General features: G+C 40.5%; 3 protein-coding genes and 1 pseudogene across 8 annotated transcripts in view; 2 read left to right on the top strand and 2 right to left on the bottom strand.

The window, feature by feature from the left end:
- Positions 1-287: 287 nt before the first annotated feature.
- On the bottom strand, positions 288-3,015 carry LOC144716418 (NADH dehydrogenase [ubiquinone] iron-sulfur protein 3 pseudogene; annotated as a pseudogene).
- ARP9 (actin-related protein 9) lies at positions 2,849-13,006 on the top strand. Its single transcript, XM_078571473.1, has 20 exons — positions 2,849-3,032; positions 3,116-3,188; positions 3,417-3,532; positions 3,617-3,676; positions 3,743-3,808; positions 4,352-4,454; positions 4,834-5,018; positions 5,155-5,275; positions 6,366-6,430; positions 9,555-9,644; positions 10,042-10,092; positions 10,600-10,731; positions 11,037-11,099; positions 11,383-11,453; positions 11,543-11,742; positions 11,816-11,859; positions 11,932-11,981; positions 12,089-12,134; positions 12,222-12,272; positions 12,357-13,006. The coding sequence occupies exons 1-20, from the start codon at positions 3,030-3,032 to the stop codon at positions 12,498-12,500; spliced, it is 1,734 nt and encodes a 577-aa protein (XP_078427599.1). The 5' UTR covers positions 2,849-3,029; the 3' UTR covers positions 12,501-13,006.
- Positions 12,512-17,111, bottom strand: LOC144700078 (cell division cycle protein 48 homolog). Its single transcript, XM_078571472.1, has 8 exons — positions 16,951-17,111; positions 16,687-16,852; positions 15,442-15,670; positions 14,185-14,951; positions 13,886-14,107; positions 13,738-13,809; positions 13,006-13,647; positions 12,512-12,922 (listed from the first exon to the last, which is right to left on the bottom strand). Exons 1-8 carry the CDS (start codon positions 16,989-16,991, stop codon positions 12,626-12,628), a joined length of 2,436 nt encoding a protein of 811 aa, XP_078427598.1. The 5' UTR covers positions 16,992-17,111; the 3' UTR covers positions 12,512-12,625.
- A 532-nt stretch (positions 17,112-17,643) lies between these two features.
- The window catches only part of LOC144700077 (uncharacterized), a 38,499-nt gene continuing 36,326 nt past the window's right edge, over positions 17,644-19,816 (top strand). For 2 of the 6 annotated variants that reach the window (XM_078571471.1, XM_078571466.1), the window contains exons 1-3: positions 17,644-17,821; positions 19,072-19,275; positions 19,383-19,441. In XM_078571471.1, coding sequence (XP_078427597.1) covers positions 19,155-19,275; positions 19,383-19,441 — 180 coding nt within the window. In that variant the 5' untranslated portion in view covers positions 17,644-17,821; positions 19,072-19,154. Of the gene's footprint in view, positions 17,822-18,541; positions 18,594-18,736; positions 18,844-19,071; positions 19,276-19,382; positions 19,442-19,816 lie in introns of all 6 variants that reach the window. The other 4 variants (XM_078571470.1, XM_078571467.1, XM_078571468.1 and 1 more) reach the window with 4 other exon arrangements.

Raw genomic sequence — 19,816 nt, 5'->3', positions numbered from 1 at the left:
AGCAGCAAACATAGGTTACGTTGTCATTTGCAACAGGTGGGGCATGTTGTCATGCATACTGATATAAAACAAAAAAGACAAAAAAACAAAGTGGAATGTGTTTTAAAAAAATATTCACATGCTGCATTGTTTTCTTTAAAATTCCCATTTGTGCTACAATGAGAGCGCGATTTTAAAATTTGGAGCCACATTATGGGCGTTTACAAGCAGGAGGGAGAAAAATCAATTCAAAGAAACTATAAGTTTCATATTTATTTCTCCCCGGGTGGACCTATGTTGATTCTGAATTATTTGTCACTACATTGCTCTCCAAGACTAGTAGGGTCAAAATAACAAAATTCTTGGGTCATCTCAATTAGTTCTGAAACAGTGTTTTGCTAGACCATCATAGCATATTTCCATGCATCCACTAAGACGAAAGTCTTTTTGTAATGGATGAACCTCGAAACCATAATATATCGATATACAATGTAGACCCAGATTATTGATAAAGGAAGCACCTGACATATCCCATACTTTTCACTCCCACTAGCTAGTGGAGGGAAATGGACTGACTACCGAAGATATTCATGCTACTTTGTATGCACTTGTTTCTATATCACTTCAAATATTCTTATTCAAGATGGATGATAACTCCACATATATTGATCTAAACTTGAATCCATGTATAGGTTTGAAATTTGAGAAATATCACCAGTTTAAATGGGTAGTGTATATTTCTATTCTCACTCTTATATTTCCATTTTATGCACCCATTTGTTGGGTAAAGTCTCCCAACTATATTTGAAAATGGATTTTTTTTTGTAAAGAAAGGTTGCGTAGTTTTTGCTTCGTGATCTTAAAACTAAGAAGGAATTTTTGTAATTCACTTATTTTGTTCGTTCGACAAAGAACACCATGGGAGTAGATAGGTTCCAAAGATCATCCAAATTATCTTCGAAAAATCCTCACACCACACTACTATATAATAGTCCAATATCCATGATCAGCTGTATACTAGGGGTATAAACCCATGAGGGTGCTTACTTAGCCTTTCAAATCCTAGCAATGTTTCATTTTTTTTTTTTGGTTTCGAAGTTGAAACCATCTATGTGCACAGAGTTTATTTCTTGGGCTGCAATAGAAAATAATATTTGAATTTTGTGCTTACTCATGTGATTGCATGCCAATAGGCATGACTTCAGGAGCATCTAGGAGTAACAAAATAAGTAACATAAACTGTTGTGATAATGTTGAATTATGTGGGATTTTTGTTACTTGACAAAACAATACAATTTTTGATTTAGTTTCTTCCAAGTCAAATTATGTTTTGAATTATTTCCCAACCAGAGCCACCTCTCAATGGAATTTTTGGATTGTGATTCTAGTTTGATCATTATAGAATGTTACCAAATAACCTGAATTTTATATCTAGCATAGTCACAATGAAATTGACGCCTTTAATGGGACTATATGAACAAAAACCAAGTCATTGTGATGCACATACTATTTTTTACATGTGAAATGTTCAGTATTGATTCTTACATTCAAAGATTCAATAAGTTGCACAAGTCCCTATCCCGATATGGATAACCTAGTGTTTGACAGCATCTGTCTTTATTCATAAGAGCTATTGTTGTAAAGATATGGACCCATACATCTTACTTCCACGTATTGGACATCCATACATTTCCCAATTTTGGCATCTGCGTGCTGTAGATGCAAGTTATAGCTATGCAAGCTGGACATATTGATTATATAACTAGAGTAGCAAATATAACCATGTTATGATAAACACTTTTCTTTAAGTTGCACCTCTTTTGATACATATATATATATATATATATCAAGAAGACCAGCCATTATCTGCTCCTAAATCTGTGCCATTGTGCCTTAAAGCTCCAGCTAAAGCTGTAGATTTTATATCAGTCTATGTAATTGTGCATTTCATTATGGGAACTTTTAACTTACCAAGAGTCTACTTTAGTTAAAATATGTAACATTACCAATAGGTTCATCCTCTTTAAGAAAGATTTTTGTGTGCCTGCTAAGTTTAAACAGTTAATTGATAATTGATTTCTTGTAGAACCTTGAGGGATTCAGCTTTAGGCATTGGTTCTGGGGCTGGCTCATCTTCATGTGAAAGAGTTTGAAAATAAGTGTCTTGCAAGGGTGTGAGTTCATATATTATTTAGGCTTTATAGATTTAGCTTAAGAACTTTCACCACTTGTCTAATAATATAAACCCAAAAATATAAGGCCATGATGAGCCCAACCAGATCTCAGATTTCACCACTTCTAGATCTGAGATCTGGTTGGGCTCATCATGGCATTATAGGTTTTGAAATAACTAGAAGTGAATAGCTAATAATGTTACAATGTAATTGACACTTCACAACCTTCTCGTTGAGTGAGCAAGAGCAGAGTTGACTATGCTAGCCTTAATAATGAATGTGAGTTTAACAGACATACCCGTCACTACCCAAAAACTGATAATGCTAGATAAAATTTTGATTTTAGACGCATGCAAATTTACGAGCAGGAGGAAAGCGAGGAGCAAAAAGTGGATAAATGATGTTAATTATTTTGTCACCTAGAATAAATAAGTTATGAAATAAATGATATCAAAGAAAAAGTTGCGAAGTAAGGTGTGAAGATAAGCATAACCTAAAACTTTAGTTCAAGTAATCCCCATCCTCTCTACAATACAATTCTTTTTCCTAAAGTTGGAACATAGCTCTCCTAATTAGAATGGACAATTCATCCATCCACTATCGGGTTCTTGACGGGGCTGGACGATGACGGAAGACGGATTGGGACGGCATGGATGACGATCCAATCCGTTTTTATAAGTTTGAACTCACTGTTAAATTTCTAACTGTTCTTATTTTTCGTTTTCCTGTGACGAGCAACGAAGCGCGGTAGTAGCTAGTAGCCACTACCTGTTCGGTGGAATTTCCTAACGCGAGGGACGAGTGCAATCGCGAATTCAATGTAAGAAGAGATCCTCCTCCTTCCTGCGCAAGCTTGTTGCATTTCTTCCGCGGCCCATGGTTCTTCCCTCACACCCTCTCCTTCAATTCTTTCGTCTTTTTCTCCCTCTTTTGTTTTATGAATTGTTCTTCTGCCGTTACAGGATTATTTGAGACTGATCAATCCGTCTCAGCTGATGGCCGAGCGGGGCTCTAATCTAGTCGTCATCAACCCAGGTGCAAGAACTTTGGCAATACAGCTCGTTCAATTCTTTTTTTTTTTTTGCTTCACTTGATTTTGCGGGAAGCCGATAGTTTTCTGGATTTCAATCGTTCCCCTCGTGAACCCTTTAAGTTAAGAATTCTTTCATTCGAGTTCACTCGGAATTTCGTTCGTCATCTTGCAATTGTTTTGGATGGTGCTACACTATTGCGTTACTTTAATTTTTGTTGTATGGGAGGAAGGCTCTGCGAATGTTCGTATGGGGTTGGCGCGGGAACAAACACCTTGCAACATTCCCCATTGTATTGCTTGGCACATGAGGGGATCTCCTACATCAAAATTTCATATGGCGGATCAGGCAAGAGTATTTTTCGTGATTTTATTTGTTTTTCCCAGCAATCTTCCCACTTCCAAATGTCTGATCTGATAGACGTTTTTTTAGCCTCTGAATTCGCAAGCTACATATGCTCAAAGGACGGAGCGAGAAGACACCTATCAAAATGTAAAACTAGACTATTGTTTTTCTTTCTTTTTTTGTTTCTCGTTGTAATTTGCGTGCGAACCGCAGATTGAGTCTTCGATCAATGTCCACGTCATGGATGAAAACGCAGATGACGTCCCCTTTCCACGGAGAGTACGATGAGCTCCTGTTCCTCTTTTTTATTGTTAGAGTTGCTTAATAGTCGAATATTTCCAACGTGATGTGGCTTAAATGCAACTTAAAAGAACGATGGGATTAAAGCTTTCCCTATTCTTTTTATTCACAAATGGATTTTCCTGACTGATCTATAATCTAGTGTGAATTTTCTTTCGCATACTATTGTTAGACAGCGAAGTTAGAAAAAAAGGAGGGGCAAGGTATTTTTTCATATATATATATATATAAATATATTTATATATAATTTTTGATGGACATTTGTGCTTCTCATTTCTTCTATTAAGAAATGAATGGGGGTTGTCGTCACATTTTAGATGAAAAGGTGATCTGCAAAAGACAGTGCTCCTAGAACAGTGGGGAACTGTTGAGCCCTTAGTTGATCGAGGTTACACATTTTGTATAATTTTTACTCATTGGTTGTTTCAATCCACATAAAAGCTTCAAATTATGCAATTATATATTAAATTGTATCATCGAACTACTCTTTTACCGTGTTCTTATTTCTAATTGCATGTACAGATGGGCCGCGTTGATGGGTATAACACTCAAAGCAACAAAGTTGATGTTAGTATAAAATTTACTGATGTGACTGAAAAAAAGAGAAAACCTGCATTATCAGGAGGTATTTCCCCATCAATCCGTTATATTTGTTTTCTGACTGGACCTGGTCTTAATTTTTATACTGATTTCATCTGAATCTTTTTTCTTTGTTTACTTATTTTCCAAGTTGATTATAATTTTCTTTTGCATATATCAGTTCCAAAATTGAATTTCATTGAGAAAAAATATTCCCTTCCTTTCTTTCTTCACAGGCAAAGGATATAATCTACAGTTCTACTTTTGTAGCTCTATCTACTTTCACATTTATGTTTCCTTTTGGTTTTTTTCTTGACTATTAAGTTTTCATCCCCCAATATGACAGTGCCGACATCTTTACAAGTGCAAGTTTTATATGCGCGTGTGCTCTGTGTGCAAGTGTTTGACCCATAATATTAATGCAGATGATGACGTGGCAAATGGAGAACCAGTGGATCTTGGTATTGAGAAGCTTCCTGATGAAGATACATATAAGGACTTCATTTGTGGGGCTGATGCTCTGAAAATTTCCCCAAATGACCCCTATGTTTTACGCCGGCCTATTCGTAGGGGTCACTTTAATGTCTCTCAGCATTATTCTCCCCAGCAGGTACTATCTTATGCCTTGTCTCAGAGAAAGGCCGAAGAAAAAAGAATTTCCGTCCATACAGTTTTTAAGAATTTTTTAATAATGGCTAGATTTCAGCATGGAAGTTGAGTCATTGGTGATCTGCATCCGTTACTAGGTTTATGAGGATCTCTTTACCATTTGGAACTGGGTGTTGAGCGAAAAGCTTGGAATCCCAGAAGCTTCCAGAAGTCAATATTCTGTCATCCTTGTTGTCCCTGAAACTTTTGACACCCGTGGTACTGTTTCGCATCCACACTCTTTTTCTTTTACGATGAGAAAAATATTTTTTCTTTTATGCTCAGGTTGTGTAACGTTAAGTGTTAAGGGTAGTAATTCTTAACTCACTCTTAGATGCGTTTCTGATGAACTTTCAATGGGTTTCTGGTGGCAGAAAATATGTGACAACCCAACTAATTACTTCAGCCTTAATTTCGCAAATGCCTGTATCTTCATCACTGAGAAACTTGTTGGTGTCGATGCTCCTTCCCATATGTTTGGATCTCGCAGTCTGTAGTCTACACTAATGTTTTTTGGTAGATGTTGAATCAATTATCATACAGTTGGTCCCCTATAGTTTTATGGGGTAACAATGCGATGCTCCCTGGCTGACAGTTAGGGCCTAGTTTTCTAGTAAAGTTTTCCTTATCAAATAATTTAAGAAGCATTGCATGAGGCTTTTAATTAAGGTCCCCTCTCCGTTCTATTGCTGATTTTGCTTCTTAAGAAATAGTGTCTGATTTTTGTAGCCAGTGAAAACAAAACATTGATAGGAAAATGATGTGAACCTTGATCGAGGTTTGTGCCAGGGAGGGGGGATAGAGGGGAACAGTAGATGTTTCCCAGGTTGGAGAGTAGAATGGGAATGATGGAGAAGTCGGACTGAGGAGACAAGGATCAGAAAGGCACGAGTTGCCTTACGATGCGGTGAGGCGGCGATGATCCTGAGGGTGGGGGTCACGGAGGAAGAGACTGGAATTAGGCATCGAGCAGAGGAGAGACCAGGGATTTCAACTTTATTCTTCTTGGCTGCCTCCTATAAGAAATGTGTATGCGCTAAATGAACAAAATGGCCCTTGTGGCCTAATACAATGAAACTAATATTTCATTGTGGGGAGCTCACCGATTCATTGGGTGTTCAACCCTTTTATATTTTTTAAAAAATAAAAATACAATGAAACTTATCATTGATGGGATGGAGATTATATCAGAAAAATGTTCATTTTAGATTAAGATTCCGGGTTTAACTTTTTCTTTCGCTGCAAAGTGAAAGTTTTGACCCTTCTGGTTTGTGATTGAGAACATGACTGGTCCTTTTTCTCTCTCCAGAAATCAGAGAAATGCTTTCTATTGTACTGCGGGATTTGAAGTTCTATTCTGCTGCTGTACATCAGGTTGGTTCTTAAAAGTTGGATGCTATGACTTTTTAAAACCACATTTTGTGACAGAATATATAGTGAGGAGGAATAGTTCATCTCGTTCTACCATTCTTAGTCACATAAGATGCTAGGGACTTCTACTAGATGGGTTAGACTTTTTTTATTATTAATTAATACTCCATTTGAATTGTATCAATAAACTTATAAGAGCTCTTTACATAATATTCCACTTATTTGATATAGATCTGAGGTAATAAAACTGTGAATGTCTTTCTATTACCAATCAGTCTGTTTACTTATTTATTTATCTAACTGTCCGAATTGAATTTATCTGAATTTCGTAATTAGGATAAAAGAGTGAGGGGTCATTTTTTGAGTGTAACAGGCTACGCTACTTTTGATCTCAGGAACCAATGAAAGATACCACGAAAGAAGCTCACTGACAAACAAATAATAAAAAGGAGATTCTACCATTCTCCATTTAGAAATATGTTGACAAACGATTTGCATTCCATGTTTAACATACCGAAGACACCTCAAGGTTTTTTTGAAGAAAAATATATCTCAAACTTAAGGCGTAGTAAAAAGCCAGGGAAGGAGAAAGCTATACTGAAACAAAATACAAAGAGAAAAACCATATCAGAAGAAATCAAATCCAAAAACAATAAGCTGTCAGTTCGGCTGCACAGTATTTTCAGTGGAAATTTTGTTCAATTAACATCAAACTTTAAGCTTTCCCGTGAAAGTTTTGCATCCTTATACATAAGGGCTAGCTTTAATTTCGTCATTTTCTGGTTCAAGTTATTATTCTCATCCTACAATGAAGCTATCCCACACGTGCCTACTTTAAGCGTACTTAAATATTGTAGGAAGTGAGATATTGTAGGAAGCGTACTTAAATATTATTATTCAAGATGTCTCAGTTTAGTATCATACTTCAATATTGTAGGAAGTGAGATTATTGCACATAGTGGGGCTCTGTATTGGATTTATTGTTCTCATGTTCTATATAAATAGGTAAGCTGAGACTATAAGAATGAGCCGTTTGGTGTTTCTTGCCCTATCTATTTTTGCTACCTGGGCGGGGGTTTCTCCCATCGCCCTGTAGCTTTGCCAGTTGTGGAACTTGATTGAGGGGGAAAGTGATACACACTTGGTGGTGGTCCAATCAGGAGAATCCTAAAATAGTAAAATTCTACTTTGAATGTAGAGTTCTGATATGAACTCGCATGTTTGCTTCAGAGATGGAACAAGGAGGGAGGGAGAAGACGGCAGGATGGTTGTTGGCGCAGGGACAGGGAATGCCGGGGTGGACTTTGGCATGACGAGAGGCAAACGCTATGGACCTTGTCTTGGAGGAGGTCCAATGGGGCGGACGTCATCGGAGGCAAGATAGTGGCGGGATGGACATCGCTGGGGAGCCAGACACATTTCTTGATACTTCTTGGCTGCCCTTCTAAAGGTAGGGCTGTGCTATTTAAAGGAAGTACTTAAGGACCAAATGACTAGAATACCTCTATTTGTGTGGAATGACGAAAGAGACCTAGATATTACAGGGGTCATATCAAGTTCTTGAATAAAGAATCAAGGGTTGGTTGGCAATAACACCTTCAAGAACTTGAAATGGTCTTTGAAATAATATTCACAATACGATTGAGAGAGTAGTAGCGAAGTGCTTGACCAGATCGCTCGTAACCCTCCAGTGGAAGAAACTGTATCATCGTCCTCGTAGCTGTTGACAGGGTCCTCCACCTCCAGCCCAATTCACACTTTATTGATACGAAAATTAGCAAGTGCCCTTCTTGGAGGAATCTCCCTCTTATTTACAGGCCACCCTTCCCTCTTCTTTCATTTGGGTGTCACATGTGCTCTCTTCTGGTATGTCTCTGGAAGGCTTGTACTAGAAAACTCCAGTGGGTGGTCACTGGTGATCACTGAGCTTTAACCCCTTCACTTTTTCTGTGGTGGGAAGAGCTCCTTTGGGTGGTCACTAGTGGTCACTGAGTTGTAGCCCCTTTGTTTCTGCACTAGGGGTAGAGCTGTTGAGATGAGCTGTAGCCTTGTTCTTGTTTGTTGTGGAGAACTCCTGAGGAGATCTGTAGCGTCTTACGGGAAGAGCTACTACTTTGTTGTTGGTGTCAAGAGAGAACCGTAGACCCTATATGTATCTTCTTGTTTCTCTGAGGTGATGTCGACATCATCCATCGTAATGACAGCAAGGTACATTAGGCGGAGGAGCTTGACATGAGAGCCAGTTGTCTGGACGAGGATGGAGGTTGTCCTGGAGTTGATGGTGGCGGCCATGGCAGTCTTTGCTGCGAACATTTCTTGTGATTATGATTCTACGGTGAAATCAATAGGCTCCTCCTTGGACTCCATCTTCCTCCAATGTGAAGCGGGACCTGGGTTGTTTAGCTGTTGAGAGGGTGGGAAGTCTCCTCAGTCACCTACTCTGCCGTTGCATCTCTGCAGTTTCAAAAGATGATGTGGCCGTTTCTAAAGTTGAGGTGATGCCTCCACCCTGGTTCTCAGGAAAAATTCAAAACAAGGTAGTGTGGTTACAGTGCTTCCTTTTGTCTCGTCTTTTGAGGCAGAGTCGACATCTATCTACTTATGTGGCATTTCAAAATGTCAACGGTGGCTATGTCCTGCCATTTTGCTGTCTTGTTTTTCGAAATAGGGGCAACACCTTTTTTGGCAAGGTGGCTGTGGCAGGTTGGCAACACCTATCATATTGAGGGTTTCAAGATGTAGGCCTCCACCAAGCAGCAACGGCATTTCATCTTAAAAAAATGAGGGTGGGGGTGCCGGCCATTTCAGGGATTGTCTTTTCTTCAAGCAGACAATGGATAATTCCATTGATCAGCTTGTGGGATAGTGTTGGAAGTGAGAGTATTGGGCTTAGTGGGCCTCTGTATTGGATTTATTGTTTTCATATTCTTTATAAATAGGTAAGCTGAGAATATAAAAATGAACCTTTTAGTGTTTTCTTTTTTGCTCCCAAGTCGGCAAGTTTCCCCCATCGTCCTGCCACTACCTTTTCCTGATGTTTTTCCAATAGTTTTTTGTCTTAAATTAGGCTGGTATGGAATCTTTTTATTTTTCAACAATAAATGTAGAATTTTCGGGTATGCTTCAGGAAGGTTTTGCTGCGACATGTGGAAATGGTTTGGCTACTGCATGTGTCGTAAATTTAGGCGCGCAGGTCACATCTGTTATTTGTGTTGAGGTAATTTTGTATCAAAGGTTGTCAATTTTTTAATTCATGGCCTTTAAACTTGAGATTGAACATGAAATGTTGAAGCTTCATCGGCAACATATCAGTCGCATTGCTTGCTTTTCTTTTATCTAACTGTGCTGAAGTGTGTTTCCTAAAATTTTATTTCCTTGTGAGATGATTCACAATAGAACTGTATCTTTCAAACATGCGATTAGAAAGATATGTTGTGAACCATGTCTTCCAGGGTTGACAACGATAACATCGTTAGGTTAAATTATCTATGGCGTTGCAAAATATGAGATTATTCTTAGTCCTATTTGTATTTTATGATTCTCTCTCAATCATCCTTCCAATGCACTTTGAGAAGAAAACTAAGTTGCTCATCCGTTTTTGTCTCTACCTCCAGGATGGCGCTGCTTTGCCCTCAACAAGTGTAATCCTGCCTTACGGAGGAGAGGTAGGGAAATCTCTTATATTGTTTTCACGCTGTAATTTCTGTAATTATGTTACAGGATATAGTATATTTCTGTATGCATCTCATATTCGTGTCGATAATGGTGCGCAAAGTCATCCTCCATATGAACTTTTCTCTGTTAATTTCAAATGAAATACTGTCATATTTCCCGGGACGAAAATAAGTGCATTACCTATGTAATAAAATACGACATTGGCTTCCTTGATTGTCAAACCACGTACGGGAAACATTGTTGAAGTTAAGATTCCTGGGCAATGTTCAGAAACTTATATGAAAGTAATTCTTTTATTTGACGTTTAAATTTTTCCTTGGCTTGAAATAAACATATGCATCATTAACGGGGCTGGAGAACGCATGTTCTCTAGTTGTATGCCACGGTCAGGATTAACCCTTCTCTAAAGACAATCCATGTCAGAATATGTTTCTAAATTTTGACTTGTTAGGGACCTTTTTCTTTGTTATGTAATAATGCTCTTTCTATTCTTTTAGGATATCTCAAGATGCGTGTTGTGGGTACAACGCTTTCATCAAGGATGGCCAATCGCTCATACCAACCCATTGGTTAACCCTAATGACTTGCTGGTTTTAAACAAGATTAAAGAGACATTTTGTGCACTAAAGGTTGTCTACTTGTACGATTACCTTGTATTTTTAATCGTTTTCACTCTCTAGACTTTTTTCTTATTATTTAACTTCTTGGAAACAGTATACCGTACAATTTTTTTTTTCCTTTTCTTTTCAACCCAAAAATTGTCAGTGACCTCTTCTTTCGAACCCTTATGACTTCAAGGAAGATCAAATATAGAATTTCAATATTTGTGGAAACTTAAAAGTGAAAGGAGGCCTTTAAAATTTGTGGAAGTTTTGTAATGTTTATCTTGCAGTTTGAGGTGAGAAAGCATTATTTATTTTGTTCTCAACAACAGGAAGGAGACGCAGATGGTATAGCTAATTTTGGATCCTTTACAGTCAGACTCTGCGCACTCAATGTATGTATTTTATGGTATAACTGTTTATCTTGTCTTTCTGTTTTGAATTTGAATCATTCTCCCTGTCGTGCGCATTCTCTAGAAATAACTCGGGAATGGTAAGTCCGGATTTTTGAAAAGAATACGACCTTATATCTCTTATTTCATCCAATTCTTGTCTGCGTTTGCTAAGTTGCCTAAATAATTTCATCTTATTCTCGCATTTTAACTGGAATTTCTAGAAATCAGCTGCTTATCTTTTGCCAGAAATTGTAGTTTTTTCTTCTCATTTTTCTGGTGACAGATTCCACCGATGGGACTCTTCTATCCGAGAATTTTAGTACCTGAAGAGCATCCTCCGCCTCCTCGCTCATGGTGATTTACTTGCTGTTCATTTCAGATCACCCCCATTATTACGATTCATGCGCAATAGTTTAAATATATAGAATCCATCCATTCACCAGGTTCAATGACAACGAGGATATGCTAGAAGACACATGGCATGTGGAGTTGCCCAGAAGACCCGACTTCTCCGAGAGCTCTTCTTTGGGCACCAATCCCAATCAAATGATATATGATAGCAATATTTCATTTCCGAGCAGAATCAAAGTTCAAGAAAATCTGGGACTTGCTGAGGCTATTACTAGAAGCATCCTCTCAACTGGTCTGATTGATCTCTCCTGTTCATTTTTAACTAGAATATTCACCCCACAACCAATTTCTGAAATTACTTGCAGGCCGTCTAGAGCTCCAGAGAAAACTGTTTTGCAGCATACAATTGGTGAGCCTGACATAAGTCGAATAATATGATTCGAAACTATATGTTTCAATGACGGGGTTGTACATATTTCAGATGGGTGGAGTGGCATTGACCAAGGACATTGTTGCGGCAGTTGAAGAAAAGTACTCCCTTGAAATCCCAACTTCAAAATTTTTTAACTAAGTTCTTTACCTGTTCCTCATGTTCATTAAACTTTATGTTATAATGTATGTAACATCTTCTCGCGCAGAGTCCTGCACGCGATCCCATCCAACGAAGCAATCGACACTGTCGAGGTCAGCCTGACGCCTTCTCCTTCAATTTAATCTTTATCATTTGACTATCAACTTATGATTATTATTATTTATTTCGTCTTTGATCAGGTTTTGCAGTCGAGGGTGGACCCGTCCATTGTATCCTGGAAAGGTGGCGCGGTAAGCTTACTCACATCCGTTGACTTTCAGGAATTGTCAACGCTGACTTTCTATTGACTCTTCGTTGACCTGTTGACGAGGTAGATCCTCGGGGTTCTCGACATGGGACGCGAGACATGGATCCAAAGGGAGGATTGGATCAGGAACGGGGTCCATGTCGGCAGCGGGAGAAAATACAAAGACTCATACTACCTCCAAGCGCAAGCCATGGCCTTCATGAATACTTAGCCTAGCCCGAATTCATCGAAAAATCAAATTAGTTTCTTGTGCCAATCTTGGGTTCTCAAAAATATCAACTTACCACCAACTATAACCGATTGTGTCTCTTCTTCTTCAAGGATTAATTAAAAGGCTCAGCTGTAGAGGTCATCATCGTCGGCGGGAGCTGCTGAGGCAAAGGGGTCAGCAGCGGGGGCGGTGGTGACTGCGCCGGCATTGTCGGCGAAGCGGAACTCGCTGCCAAAGCCGCGGGACTGCTGGAGGGTCTGGGCAAAGGCCTGGTACTTGCGGATGTCGGCATCGCTGACACTGCGCCTGGCAAACTTCATCGACTCCTCAAAGTGGACGGCCTTGATCTCTGCCACCTCGTCCGCCGCATCCTCCTCCATGGCCTCTGGGTTCTCGCTCCTCTTCCTCTCTCTCTCTATGTCCTGAATGCCAAAGTTGTAAGCACAGGAACATAAGCAAAAACAAGAAGATGATGCCAATGATGACGAGGATGAAGATGACGAACCTTCTCAATGTTCTCGCGGATAGCATACTTGCAGGCGCGCTGGCAGATCTCCGTGATGTCAGCACCGCTGAAGCCCTGGGTGTACTTGGCGAGGGCGGCAAGGTCGACCTCCTTGGCAAGGGGGGACTTGCGCAGGCAGGCCTTGAAAATCTGGAAGCGGGAGGCCTCATCCGGCAGGGGAATGTAGATGAGCTGGTCCAGCCGCCCGGGCCGCAGTAGCGCCGGGTCAATGATGTCCGGCCGGTTTGTCGCCCCTATGATGAACACAGTTTTCTTTGCCGTCATTCCATCCATTTCCGTCAGCAGCTGGTTCAACACCCTGTCCGCTGCACCTCCCGCATCTCCCACGCTGCTCCCTCTCTGGGTGGCGATGGAATCAAGCTCGTCGAAGAAGAGGACACAAGGGGCAGATTGGCGAGCCTTATCGAAAATCTCCCGCACATTGGCCTCACTCTCGCCAAACCACATGGTCAGCAGCTCTGGACCCTTGACGCTGATGAAGTTGGCCTGGCACTCGTTGGCTATGGCCTTTGCCAGCAACGTCTTCCCACAGCCTGGGGGCCCGTAGAACAGCACTCCCTTGGATGGTGACATGCCGAATTTCTCAAACTTCTCTGGGTGCTCCACCGGGTATTGAACGGTCTGTCCAATGCCAATCCGACCATAATTTAATACAAATCAGTAAAAAAAGCCAAGTCGGGGGGGGGCAAGGAAGAAATTGAGGACACGCACCTCTTGGAGCTCCCTCTTGACGTTCTCCAGGCCACCAATGTCGTCCCAAGAGACGTTGGGCACCTCCACCACCTGTTTTTTTTGGGTTAAGTTCGTCAGATTATTTAGTGATGATTACTCTAAAATCCTTAAGAGTATGGGTACTCACCGTTTCACGTAGGGCGGATGGATTGCTGGTCCCGAGAGCTGTCTTGAAGTGCTCGTTGGTGACAGCCATGGAGTTGAGGATTTCGGCATCAATGGATTCATCTTCCAGGTCAATGATATCCATCTTCTCTCTGATACACTGGAGCGCAGCTTCTGTGCAGAGAGCAGCAAGATCAGCACCCACATATCCATGCGTGTCCTTGGAAATTCTCTCCAGATCAACCTGCCATAAAAGAAGATGTGAGTCCTGCAGGACAAGCTGTAGGAAAATATCAAACTAGATTCATATTATCTTCTCACATCTTCGGCAAGCTTCATGTTCTTAGTGTGGATACGGAGGACTTCAAGTCGACCAACTTCATCAGGGACACCGATGTCAATCTCCCGGTCAAACCTGCCAAACCGCCGCAACGCTGGATCGATACTGTTCGGGCGGTTGGTGGCACCCATGACGATGACGTGGGCCCTGGATTTGAGCCCATCCATGAGAGTCAGCAGCTGAGATACAATTCGCCGCTCCACTTCGCCGTGGGTTTTCTCTCTCTTGGGTGCAATAGAGTCGATCTCATCGATGAAGATGATGGAAGGGGCATTCTTCTCAGCTTCCTCAAAGGCTTTACGGAGGTTGCTCTCACTCTCTCCGGCCAGCTTGGACATGATCTCAGGGCCATTGATGCAGAAAAAGAAAGCTCCCGTTTCGTTGGCAACGGCTCGGGCGATGAGCGTCTTCCCTGAACCGGGTGGGCCGTAGAGGAGAATGCCCTTGGGGGGTTTGACTCCGATGGACTTGAAGAGCTGGGGGTGTCTGAGGGGAAGCTCGACCAGCTCCCTGATTTGGGCCATTTGCTTTCTCACTCCTCCTACATCGTCATAGCCAACCTCATCAAGTCTTTCTTCGTCTTCCCTCTTAACTGGTTCTCCATCACAGAAAATCTCTGTGTCGGGCGCCACCACACAGTACTCGGCTGGGTCCGTCTCAATGACCTTGAACTCGACGCTTCGCATCCCTCCTCTGACGAGGAAGAGATCTCCCTTCCTCACTGGGCGGTAAGCTTCCAAGAAGTAAGCTGCATGTAGGAGAAGATAATAGAAGAAGAACCAAGTTAGAATGCTTTGCTGAAGCAAGTGCTTCCTCCAGTCTATTAACCAATGAATGCCGGTTGATTGATTAAGTCGTCATAAAATTATATTCCGGACAGAATTTTCGAAGTTCATCTTAGAACGGATAGAACGGTAAAAAAGATGATTCGCAAGATAGCCTGAGGTACTTTAATAAAAGATGGCACAATCGCAAGGAAAATTATGAATTCTCGTTCACAGCCATGACAAATACATAGAATTTCCCTTTCAACTAAATTATGGCATGAAACGATTGAAATGCAACAGAAACGGAGAAATGCGTATTAAGAGCAAAATTTCCGTCACCTGCAAAATCCCCTACCCAGAATGGAATAAGACCAAATAAAATTTCATCGATAGAAGAACTGGCCCTTAGCCTCAAGATATTGGTATATGGTGCACAGAAAAATGACGGAAATTCAGGCGTTATTCACTTACGCTTCAGATAGGCATCAAAGAGATTTCCTGTAATGCCCTCGATGGTATCATCAATAGGCAGTATATGCACCCGTTTGCCATATTTCACATCTTGGCACTGGTGAACAGAAACCACATCGCCAAGGCGAACCCTTAGGTTAGACCTCACAACCTTGTTCATCCTAATCTTAGGTTCGTCACAAGTATCATCGGCAAGAGCAATGCAAATGGTATCCTTTCTCTTCTTCCCCTGAAATTTACAAGAAAGATGAATTAGAGAAATATTCTACAAAAACAAAAAACTCTAAATTCCAAACGACGACGACTACCAAAGCAACTCATTCCTTAGATCAGGTGCAAATGAGAAGGAAATTACATTATCGTCAGCCAATTCTGTTACAGAGGAACAGATGGACGAAAATGCATGGGAAAATATAATAAAACGTTCCTACGACCACCAAAATAAATAAAAACCAACCCATCAATCATAATTAGAGGGGTATTCCATCGTTTACAGCCAGAAGAAACTTACCCCCATCGATATTCTAAATTCTAGTCAAAATGCAATCGGAGGTAGTTGTTTCGCGCAAATTTGATTTACTAGTTTCTTCCATCTCATCTGTCATATCGTCCTCAGGGAAGCCTACAGTGGCGACGAACAGATATTTTCTCTGGAGATCTAGCACAGCAGAAATTATTTATTTTTTCGAAAGAAACCACCTTTCGATACATTCTAGTTCACTCCCGATAGATCTCCTCTTACCCGGCTCTGAAACTTTAGTCTGCTGAAAATTTCTAACATTATAAAATGCGTTTAAAAACCCAATATCAGCGTATCTAGAAAATAGATCGACATACATTTCGAAGGTGTTTGCAAGGAAAACTCATTCGGAATTTAATCGCACCAAAATTTTCGCAGTTTTCCAACTGCAGCACCGATACAACAATTCTACGACTTCGAGATACTGTATAACCTAATGGTGATCGATCCATCAAGAGTGAGAGATCTAATGTCTTCAAGGCAATTTTCAATAACAAAAAACTAGGAAGACTCGCCATAGACAGGGAAACGAAAAGTCTAGATGCGATCGCGGAATCAGTAAGATCGGTTCACCGGAGATATTTCATCCGAAATTTTGGGCAGACCCCAAAGCACACGGAATTTCACAAACCCTAACGAAGATATAAGTTTTCAAGAGGAACTGCGCCGGAAGAGCCAAATCAAATCCAACAACGTTATCAAGCGATGTATAAATTCTCCGTTACCTTGATAAGGATAGTGTCTCCCCTGAAGAGCTGCAACTTCTCCATGGTTTCCGGATGCATCGCGACCACGGAGTTATCGTCATTCACGGCTTCATCAACGACCAGGCGGTTTGGCGACTTCTTTCTCTCCAGAATGGCGGTCGAGAAATCCCTCTTAGTTCCCTTTCTGCAGGAAGAAAACAAGTAATCCAAGACAAGTAAGGAAATCGAAACCGGCAAACCAAAATTAAAACATGTATTTGATAATCTCAGAATCAAACTCACGCATCGGACGCCGCCGAGGAAGATTCCCCCTCGATCGCCATATCGTCGGTGTCTAATGCAACCAAAAATCAAAACCTAGAAGGATTAATCTCCGATCTGTTCTCCAGAGAGAAAGAGAGACTAGAGAGATCTTTCCGCCCCAAGAGCGCTTTCCTAAATTTATAGCCGAGAGGGGGCCTTAGAACGTTTCCTTCTAGTCTCCGCCACAACTTAGGCGGCATTTGTCAATCCCTTCTACGTGTAAGATATCTGACCGTAAAAAGTTAATCGAACGGCCGAGATCGATCCTCCACCCTTCTTTGAGCCCCGCTTTTCTTGCGTGGAGAAGAAGAATAGACCTCTGATCAGGATCGATCCTCGATCCGACGGTCCTCAGTTGGCGGTCATCCAAAGAGTAACGGAACCGTCTCGGCCTTCGAGAACATTCCTCGCCCCCAACTAATCCCTGCTTAATTCTGTTAATAAGTAATTTTCGCTCCAAAAAACGTTTAACTAAATATAATGTTTTCATTTATTGACATGGTGTTGGCATTCAATGTGAGTCAATTCAAACTCAATTACGCAATTAATCTTTCCACCCTGTCACGTTAATATGAGTTTTTTAAACTACTTTAATGTCGTTGGTTTATTCCCCTGAATTAAATCCAAAACTATTTAACAGGTCCTGAGAGGTTTTTACTAATATTACTATTTTTCACTGTTCTTGGTCCCAGAGCACATCCTCAGCAAGTACGCTCGGCGAGTGGCGCAATTTCTCTCCGGCTGTGCATTTGCCTTCGGGGATTGATTTTATGATTGATAGTTCCTGGAGTTTTCTCGTATGTGATCGCTGGTGATATCTAGTATGTCTCGATTTCTCAGTTAAGTAACGGTGCGTCACTCGCCCTGCTATTGATGGCGTTGTTGTTTGTTTAATTTTCCTTTGATGTTTTCCTATATTTTTTGTCCGATGGATTGTCCCTGAGGTATAAATCCTTCATCATTGGAATTAGTCGGATTATTCGCCGCTGAAACTTTAACGAGGTTTCCTGCATTTTTCAAATTTTAGTGGAGGAATTTGAACGGGACTTTTTTTAAATCTCGTGTTACCTTATTTATATCTTCTTCCAGCAATCACTTGTTCTGTTCACAACAATGCGACACTCGTCTTGTGTTACCGAGCTAAGTTGTCTGACTAATGGCGTTGACGTCTGTTTATTTTCTCTTGCATTTTCCAATATCCTTTGTCTGGCGAAATTGCACTGAGCTCTTCATTCTCCATCTTGTACGAAATCCTTAGTTATTCCTTGGATTTTATATTTCTCCTTGTTTTGTGAATTCCTTCCCATCTTTGGGATTCTTCTTGTCAGGGTCCACTTTAACCTTCCCCATTTTTTGGAATGTATTCTTCTTAATATTTTTTCAACGTCCTGAAATACGTGTAACTACAACTTTGGATTATTGTTGGGGTGTTTTATTTTCTTTTTTCCTTCCCCTTTTTCTCTTGAAGAGAATCTGAAACTTTTATTCTCGTTTCTCTTTTTTGGTTTTTTTAAGTGTAATTTTATTTCCCTATCTTCTTCTTAACCTATTTTTTTTACTCTGCCCGCAGTGCCTATTATTTTGATTCGTGAGATGAGCGTAGTGCATTCCCATCCAAAGCGGTGTGCTCATATTTTCCTGCTTGTTTTTTTTTAAATTGTGTCGCTGCTAATTCCACGCCACTCTTGACGAATTACCTTTTTAATCTATTTTTTTTCGTCACTATGTGAAATTTGTGATGTAAATTTTTCCCTCTACTTTGCAGAGAATATTTTTTTAGGCAAAGAATCCCCAGGTTCTTGGTTTTCTCAAGTTTTTTCTGCTACTTCTCCTCTTCTTTGGGGACTTTAAGATGCATATATGCTCTACCAAGTAACTGTACTTCAGTGATTCCCTTTTTATTTTCATAGTTGCTAAATTTTTTCTCCTGCATACTGCTGGTATTTTAATAGCTTTGAGTCCCACCAGTTGGCTTCACTTTTTATGAAAGATTGGCTTTGTATCTTCATTTTTATTTAGGTTATATGCATTTCATTTCTACCACGAAACACACTTTATACTTGGCGTCTTGAATCTGAGTTGCAGCATCCTTATATGCAGAGAGACGGATTCGGATTAACTTCAACGAGGCTGGGTGACTCTCAGAAATGAGTAAAATTCGAATACTTTATTGGTGACTTGGAATGTCTATCACTCAGGTCTTTCGGCCAACTTGCCTGTCCCCACCTACCTTCTGTATTCCCCAGTTACCGAGGCCTATTTGCCCTGGGTGTTTTGTCAAGAGAAGTGAAATCCACGGCCATGGTGACCGCCCATTCTTTTATATATTCATTTCCTGTTCTGTGTTCTCTTGTCAAATTTACTCATCTGATCTTGACTACTTGGTTTTCCTATTTTTGCATGCTTCGTAGGATTTTTGCACGCCAGGAAGATAACAGCTTCCAAGAAGTCTTTTGCCACACAATCTGAGGTTTTTTCCCAAATCTTTCTTGCATATTTCTAGCAAAATTAGGGTCGGTAAGCGAAGGAAGCTCTGACATGCTCAATGCGCTGCTGGCTCTGATGAATCTGAAAGTAGAGGAGGTTTAGGTCTGAAGACGAGAGAAAGAGAGTTTGAGAAACTTATAATGTCCATTGATTAACTGTAAAATCATGGACATGCACAATATGAATGACTTAATCATAAAACCTCCATGTTCATTGATTAGGGTAAACGTCCCTTGTAAAGTGCATATGGGGTTCAGATCTTAAGATTCGAATTTCAGTTATTTACAAGGGTGAAAAATAAACAGACATTACATTGGATATATGATACGATTAGGGGCATTTTAGCCCATTAGGGGCA

Source organism: Wolffia australiana, chromosome 2 (assembly GCF_029677425.1).
Source record: "Wolffia australiana isolate 7733 chromosome 2, ASM2967742v1".
Lineage (NCBI taxonomy): Eukaryota > Viridiplantae > Streptophyta > Magnoliopsida > Alismatales > Araceae > Wolffia > Wolffia australiana.
Note: the sequence above shows the minus strand (reverse complement) of the source record. Positions and strands in the feature narration are given on the sequence as shown.